At 50.2% G+C, this 8568-nt stretch overlaps 1 protein-coding gene across 7 annotated transcripts; it reads right to left on the bottom strand.

Annotated features, from left to right (window-relative positions):
• Positions 1-2168: 2168 nt before the first annotated feature.
• Positions 2169-8308, bottom strand: zdhhc1 (zinc finger DHHC-type containing 1). Of its 7 annotated transcripts, none has more exons than XM_061704753.1 (10): positions 7998-8308; positions 6904-7144; positions 6657-6832; positions 6130-6231; positions 5798-5907; positions 5571-5726; positions 4679-4797; positions 3806-3867; positions 3332-3443; positions 2169-3241 (listed from the first exon to the last, which is right to left on the bottom strand). In XM_061704753.1, exons 1-10 carry the CDS (start codon positions 8009-8011, stop codon positions 2879-2881), a joined length of 1455 nt encoding a protein of 484 aa, XP_061560737.1. In that variant the 5' UTR covers positions 8012-8308; the 3' UTR covers positions 2169-2878. The 7 variants fall into 7 exon arrangements, with proteins under 7 accessions (XP_061560737.1, XP_061560747.1, XP_061560765.1 ...); XM_061704763.1 differs by having other exon boundaries at positions 2169-3238; XM_061704781.1 differs by having other exon boundaries at positions 6904-7105.
• Positions 8309-8568: the final 260 nt, after the last annotated feature.

Raw genomic sequence — 8568 nt, 5'->3', positions numbered from 1 at the left:
GCACAGAGCCTAGAACTGAATGTGGGGACTTTGAATGTTGCGACTATGATGGGAAAATCTCGGGACTTGGTTGACATGATGATCTATACTTTGCAACAAGGATGCAAATGGCTGTCGTGAAGACTTTCTTCCAGAAGAGGCAGGAACGTGGGGTGACCTACAAGAGCGGACGTAGAAACACGCAGGTGGATTACATTACAAAGAATACTTCGAGGAGTTGATGAATGAGGAAAATGAGAGAAGGGAGAGTAGAAGAGGCAAGAGGCAAGTGGCAATGATTAGTAAGGGGGAAGTTAGAAAGGCATGAAAGAGGATGAAAAATGGAAATGCAGTTGGTCCTGCTGACATTCCTGTGGAGGTATGGAAGCATCTAAGAGAGGTGGCTGTGGAGTTTTTCACCAGCTTGTTCAATAGAATTGTAGCGCGTGAGAAGATGCCTGAGGAATGGAGGAAAAGTGCGCTGGTGCCCATTTTTAAGAACAAGGGTGATGTGCAGAGCTGTGGGAACGAGAGAGGAATAAAGTGGATGAGCCACACGATGAAGTTGTGGGAAAGAGTGGTGGAGGCTAGACCCGGGACAGAAGGGAGTATTTGCGAGCAACCGTATGGTTTCATGGCTGGAAAGAGTACCACAGAGGCACTATTTGCCTTGAGGATGTCGATGGAAAAGTACAGAGAAGGTCAAGAAGGAGCTCCATTGCGTCTTTGTAGATCTCGAGAAAGCCTGTGACAGAGTAGCCGGAGAGGAACTGTGGTACTGCACGCGGACGTCTGGAGTGGCAGAGAAGTCTGTTCGAATAATACAAGACGAGTACGAGGGCAGCAAGAACAGCGGTGAGGTGTGACAGACGAATTTAGGGTGGAGGTGGGACTGCATCAGGGACCCGCCCTGAGCCCCCTCCTGTTTGCAGTGGTGATGGATAGGCTGACAGATGAGGTTCGACTGGAATCCCCGTGGACCGTGATGTTTGCAGATGACATTGTGATCTGCACTGAAAGCAGGGAGCAGGTGGAGGAACAGTTAGAAAGGTGGAGGCGTGCACTGGAACGCAGAGACGGATTAGAGACAGTGGCACTGAAGAGACAACAGGAAGCAGAGCTGGAAGTGGCAGAAATGAAGAGGTTGAGGTTCGCTCTCGGAGTGACCGGGTGGCATAAAATTAGAAACGAGCTCATCATCAGAGGGGGACAGCCGAGGTTCGATGTTTTGGAGACAAAAGTTAGAGAGAGCAGACTTGGATGGTTTGGACACGTCCGGAGGAGAACTAGTGAGTCTATTGGTAGAAGGATGAGGAGGAGGATGGAGCTGCCAGGCGAGAGAGCGAGAGGAAGAGCAAAGAGAAGGTCGACGGACGGCGTGAGGGAAGACATGAGGGGAGTTGGTGCTGGAGAGGAGGATGCGGGAGATAGGCTGGCGTGGAAAAGGAGGACGCGCTGTGGCGACCCCTAAAGGGACGAGCCCGAAGGAAAGGAAGAAGATTGACCATTCCATTTTTAGGCATTCGTAAGTAAAGGCAATTCTTACTGACAGAGCAAATTGAAATACACTTCTTGTTATGACTGTAACGACAACAGCGCATATCGGTACAGACATAAAGTGCTCCCTAAAACTGGCGCGGGTCGCAAAATTCCCACGCGAAACTCTGCCGAAACACGAGGCCAACTACTCATTGGAGCCGCGACGTTCTTGTCTTTATGCAGCTGTAACTGACCCGTCTTACTTTTGGGCTCGAACCCAACATTGTGTGATTCTGCGAGGGGGGAAAGGGCTGACGTGTGACGACGCTGGCGGCCGGCCCCCCCCCCCCCACTTTCAAATGAAACTTGCCCAACTGCCTTGAAAATTATTTGGGCTTATACTCACAATTTAAAGTCCATCAAGTTGATTGGACGAAAAATAATCCAGTTACATTCAACGTCAAATCGTCCATGTTGAAAGAAAGAGTCGACTCTCTTCTGTCACTCGGGGGGGGGGGGGGGGGGGGGGGGGGGGGGGGGGGGGGGGAGTGACTTTCTCGCCGTTCGCATTCTTTAGTCATCTAACTCGGCACCGAACCGTTGTATTCCACCTGACAAATATCAACGCGCACAGCAGTGAATGACTTCCTAAAGTCAAGTTTATTGTGGGGGGGGAAAGAAAAAAAAAAAAAAAAAAAAACACAATCATCATTTGGAAACAGCAAACAGTCAAACCACTTCAGCGCCAAACAACAGAACAGAAACAACATGGTTCTGAAGAAATCCTATGGAAACGCGGAACGATACGAGCGGAACGGTTTCAAGTCCGAATCGGTCAAGAAATGCGGAAAGTGAGCAAAGTCTGAATTTGGGGCTTTTTTTGTGAAAATTGGAGCAATTTTGGAAATGGGGACAGTTGACGAGGTGGACCCAACGAGCTGAACATTGATCAAGTTTGGGTCGCGACACAAATGTGGAAATGTGATTTCAAGAGGAAGAAAACAAACATTTTTGGCGGGCAGCAATATGTTGTCTACGCCCCCATGAATCCAAACACGGTATTCTGAGGAATATTGCCTTTGCTGGGTAATAATGAAACGGCTAAACTCATAACATTTTCATCAATCTCAGGCGGCGGCCACGTCGGGCAATATCGCCCTCTGCTGTCGACCGAAACGTCACGCGAGCAAACCCGGGAATCGGGATATCGGGCTCCCCTGTACGACGCCACAACCGGCACAACTACGGGTCGGTGACATGACGGTTTGAAGCCAAACTCGCCAGAAGATAGAGTGTTCAAAGTGATCAATTTATCTGTTAAATTCTTTTTCCGCCCCCGGGTGCGCATGGAACCAAAAGCGAAGGCAGCGTGAGGGTGCTGTTGCCACGACAACGGGACAACCGGGAAGTCAAATTCTCCTCACCACCAAGCGACGGCCGGAGAAGGACAAGAAGCGGCCGCCACCTCGCCGCCGCTCAGGAAAATGGCGGGCGGGCCGAGCCGTGCGGCGTACTTCCCGTGAGTCTCGAGCGGGAGGGGCGGCGGCGGGGACGACGAGCCCAGTTTGTCCAGCGCCACGGGGACCTCCTCCAGGGACTCGGCCGAGTCCGAGTGGTACTCGGCGGGAGGGGCGGCGGCCCGGACGGGAGGTTTCGGAGGGGGCCGGCCCGGAGGCGACGCGCCGACCCGCTCCGACGAAGACGGCGCAGTGGGCGGGGCCCAACCTTCTGCCCCAATCGCACCAGGAAGCGGGATCTTCTTCTTCTTCTTTGTCGTCTTCTTCTGGGAAGACGTCAACACACTCGACTAACTCTCAACTGTGTGTGTAACGCTACCTCACGAGTACATCAATGTGTTTCTGCATACACTCACCTTTGTGTGTGTGTGCTGTACTGTGCTGTGCTCTGTGGAGATAGTGGGCGGGGCTTCTAGCTCCAGAAGGGGACTGGCCACACCCCTCACGCTGCCATTGGCCTTTGACCTTCTGACACACGCACACGCCAATATAGAGTTTGACAAACAAGACGGCTTCCATTTCAGCCCTCCGTATGAGGAGAAGCGGCTCAGAAAATGGATGGATGGATAAAGACAATGCTTTTTTTTTTTTTTCCTTGACTGTCTGACCTCAAATCAGACTCAACCTTTCCTGTTTTAGGTCAATTAGGATTACCGAACTTATTTGTATTTGCTAAATGCCAGAATAGTGAGAGAAGATTTTTTTTTTTTTTTTTTATGCTAAAAAATATTGTCACCCCAGCAGTGCCAATATTTCTAAGCATGACTGACAATAAAATGCTATCCTATCCTGCATAGTTGGTAATGAAACAAGGTAAATGGAAGTCTTACTGTGCGGTCCCCCCGTCCAGCGGAGCGTTGGTATAGCCCAGAGTTTCCGAGTTGTCCACATCCTGCCAACGACATCAGATGTCCGTCAGCAGTGACCTGACACGACGACGTCGTCGGCAGCGACCGCTTCGTCGTAAGAAGCGACCGCTTCGTCGTGTCGCGCGACGTCGTCGGCAGCGACCGCTTCGTCGTGTCGCGCGACGTCGTAGTTGTCGCCAGCGACCACTTCGTCATGTCACACGACGACATCGTCAGCAGCCGCGACACTTTTGTATTTTGTGGCTCTCAGCATTTTCGCATTCGAATCACAATGAATCGAACCTACTAGTACTAGTAGTACTAGTAGTACTACTACTAGTACTACTACTACTACTACTACTACTACTACTACTACTACTACTACTACAGCTCCAACTCTTGCCATGCCGCGTTTACTTTTAAAAAATATATATAAATATTCTACTATTGTGTACATTTTCGTGTCAATAATAATTGTGCAATATGACACGAGAGGGAGTGATGTTGTATGCGTTAATCTTTTTGAAAGTGAGAGTGACCTCTTGCCTACCGATTCCTGCAAACGAAGGGCTACTAGTTTCATGTACACTTCTGAGGCCGCTTCAGGCATACATTCAACGACAAAATGTTGAACATTGTTTTCCAAAGTAAAAGTAGGTGTTTACAAATGTCTTATTCCGGAAAAACAAACAAAGATAAACCGCCTGACAACGGAAATCCAAGAAAATGTGCCTTTTTGAGAGGCTGAAATTGCTAAGAAAGCTAAACAAAGGCTCCGATGTTGTATGGCGGCAGTAGACGAGGTGCAACCGTTTGAATCGATTAATCAACAACTATTTCGATAATCGAGATCACCTTCGAGCGGACGGACGCATCGGCGGCGGGCCGGAGGTCCTCCGAGGTGCTTGTTCGTCTTCCGTCCCGACGGTGGCGCTGGCGCACGATGTACTCGTACGTGCTCAACCTGTTCCACACTCAAAACGCGTACACACATCAATCATAGTCACGTTTCCGCCACTCACACGGAACGACAATCCCAAACGACTTCGATTGCTAGGGATGTCCCGATCTCACTTTTTCACTTGCGATCCGATTCCGATATTGCAGCAGCCTTGAGTTTTGGCCGATATCGGGACGATCCGATATCAGCCATAATCATATGTACTTGTTTTGTAGTGTGGAGAATATACCCGCGAGTATTGTTATATTGCCTGTTTGTTTGTTTATAAAGCATTTGTGTACCAATATTCATTATTTTATTGCCGTGAAATCCATGGCAATTTCGTTAGCTCGTCAACGGTGTTTTTCATTCATCGTGCGCTAGCTTTGAGCTAGCGATTTTTGTGAACAAACGCAAACCAATTCCGTGATGTACTTGAAGATCCAATCGGTGTAATTCTTTTGAATTGATTGGACTCCAGGTTGGCTCGCACCCGACTGATTAGCTCTTGGAGAAGCCGCAGCCCAAATGTTGACTTCCATTTTCCTCCCTGTCCTGTAAATGTCATTGTGCATGTAATTTTCAATACAACTGTGAAAACATATCATTGTCAGTATGGTATTTGTCTGTTTGTTCACTCATGGGATTTTGATGAAGCGCAGACCACCTTTTATGACAGATTTGTTGTTATGATTGGTTCTACTGAAGCGATTTATCAGGATTCTCAAATATAATTTGTATTTCTTTCATTCGGAAATATGAGAATTTCCAAAGGGTTCACAAACTCTTTCCTCCCACTGAACTTACTGAGGTAGCAGTGGAAGGCCAGCAGGTGGCAGAGCAGCACACAGGCGAGCAGCGCCATCGCGACGGTGACGGCGGCCAGCGCAGGGATCACGGCGGTTGGCGCTCGCAGCGGCCCCGCCGGCACGAACGGGAACCGCGACGCCGTCTGGTTAAGCGCTAAACGGGAACGCAGGTGCGCCTTAGCGTGCGAGAGGCTACCGGAGCGACCGCACGCCGAGTCCACTCACCCCAGAAGTGTTTGCCGGGCTCTAAGAAGAACTCGATCAGCACGTACGACGAAACCACCAGGAGGACGCACGCGCCCAACACGGCCGACGCCACGCTGTACAGGAACAAGCTACACCACACGCCAGCAGATTACACGCACACACTCAGATTAAAACACACAAGGTGCGCACACACGTTACGCGCACGTGTTACGAACACTAACCGCACACGGGTTAGTCACACACACGATGCATCCCTCCATCCATTTTAATTAATTCATGTCATTAATAACAGTTTACACACACACACACACGTGTTACAAAAAGACAGGAAGTACAACATGTTGACTGACTTGTAGTTCCTGCTTCCCACGCAGTTGTTGAGCCATCGACAGTGATGATCGAAGTCGGCGACGCATTTGTTACACGCGCTGCAGTGCTTTGACTTGGGCCCCCTGAAACGCACACAAAACATCTCTTTTGGCGGGAGCGAGGCGTTTTCCGCGCGCGTCGTACTGATGTGGCGCAGGCGTGTCAAAGCTCGCCGTTTTCACGAGGCCGCATTCTCGGTACGGCCTCCCTCCCAGGGCCGTTATGACTGCGAAACTATAGACGCGCTTAAGTGCCTCCTTATCGTATAACATATACACAACAAATGGATGGAGAACTAGTTGAAATCACAAGCGGGGATAATAGCAGTCAATGAAGTTACTGTAAAAAGGGGTTTCTTCACAAAATAATGACAATTTGAAATTGAGATTTTTGGCGAGAATCCTGGAAGTTGGCACATGATTCGCTTTCGGGGTTTCGAGTCTGACGCCTGCAATGTGGCGTGCGTGTAAGCAAGCCTGAGTCTGGCGGGGACGTCGCGAGGACTCACACGTCCACCCGGCACAGGTAGCAGTGGCAGTTCTCGATGACGTGGGCGCGCTCCGACCGGTCGAAGACGGGAAGCGGCCCTCGGAGGCTCTTGGCTCTGACGTTGCGGTCGGCCGGGTCCACGCTCACCGCCGTGACGTGAGCGCACAGGTGGCACGCCAAAATCACGCCGGTGCACTGACACGCGCATCGGGAAGCTTCACGCACCATCGGTGGACGGACGCGCGCGCACACGCTCTCAAGGATACGATATACCCGGCGGGCATCCAGTGCGCGGGTAGCAGCGGCACAAACACTCCCAGGCCAACGACGGCGAAGTAGGCGTAGAGGAGCCAGGCCAGCATCTGCAAGGGATGAGGAGGCCAGCTCCAGCCGTTGGTCCGAGAGCACGGCGGCGGCGGCGGCGCCGCGCCGCGCCGCTCGCCGCTCGCCTTCGCGCGTGCCTCCATCCTGCGCGTGTCACCGTCATGCCAAACACACATACAGTGGCTGAAATAAGTATTTAACGCGTCACCCTTTTTCCCCGCTAAACATACATTTCTAAAGGTGCTATTGACATGAACCTTTCACCAGATGTTGGAAACAACCCAAGTAGAAAGTCGAACAAATAAGCTCAGAAATTAAGTTGTGTGTAATCATGTCAAATGACACAGGGAGGAAAGTATTGAACACGCCAACTGGTATTTATTTATATATATCGGGTTATTACGGTTAGTGGCTAGTTATGGTTCGTTAGTAGTTAGCATAGTTCCATTTTGCTCTTATCAGACCAGACGCTATTCTCCCGATCCCAATGTTGTTGAGCAAACTTCAAACGAGCTTGGACATGCTTTTTGAAGCGCTCCACAGGTGGCCCTTGGCTCTGACACAACTCCGCTGATTATTCTTTGCGCTCCTCTGTCGGAAATCTTGCGAGGAGCGTCTGACGGAGGCAAACCGCCGCTGGCACGCTTGGCTTTCCCCTTCCGTATTCGGGCTCACTGGAACGACCTCTCTGGAGGCCATCAATTAGGACAGAACCAGCTGATATTCATTTGCACTGACGCTGCTGTTAGATTATTGACGGGTTTTAGGTGTTCTCTTGGCTTTCCGTGCCTTTTTGCACCTTCGTGTGTTCAATACTTTTTCCCTGTGTCATTTCACATGAGTACACACGATTTAATTTGGGAGCTTATTTGCTCTACGTTCTTGGTATGTGTGGATGACTTGGGTTGTTCCCAATGTTGCGGTCAATGGCACTTTTGGAAATATATCGAGTGAGAAAAATGGTGGCTTCTTAAGTACTTCTTTCAGCCGCTGTGTGTGGGAAAATGTCCTTTCGCTCGCTCGCTCGCTCGCTCACCTTTTAGCAGACATGAGCGGGGGGCCTCGGCAGGTTCCGGATGGAGCTTCTGCGCCACATCGTCCTCTCGTCTCCTTTCTTCTCCTCTCGCTCGTCCGCCGCTGCGGCAGGGAGGGAGGCACTCGGTTCGGCTCGGTCCAGAGAAGCAGGAGCAGCGCCCGGCGACGCGACACAGGGCGTCCCGGTCGCTCCGAACCGTTAGCTGACGTCCATGCTGACTGCGAGGTCGAAGCTCCTGACCTTTCCTTAACCGTTGACGGGATGCGTCCTCGGGTCAAGGAGACGCCAAAAGCGAAGGTTCTGGTTTCCAGGATGACGTCAGCGCGCGGCGCCTATTGATGACGTCGACCTTCACGTTTGCTTGCTTTTAATTGCTTAAAATCCAAAACCCTATGGCTTTTGTCAGAATGAAATACAAATAAGGTCGGGTACATTCCAAAATAAAGAAACATGAATGAATTTAAAACAAAAAAACATATCTCTCTCTATATATATATATATATATATATATATATATATATTTATATATATATATATATGATGATGATGATTTTTCTCCTATTGCATGATT

This window comes from Phycodurus eques, chromosome 2 (genome assembly GCF_024500275.1).
Source record: "Phycodurus eques isolate BA_2022a chromosome 2, UOR_Pequ_1.1, whole genome shotgun sequence".
In the NCBI taxonomy this organism is placed as follows: domain Eukaryota; kingdom Metazoa; phylum Chordata; class Actinopteri; order Syngnathiformes; family Syngnathidae; genus Phycodurus; species Phycodurus eques.
The sequence above is the reverse complement of the archived record's forward strand: the minus strand, read 5'-3'. Positions and strand labels throughout refer to the sequence as shown.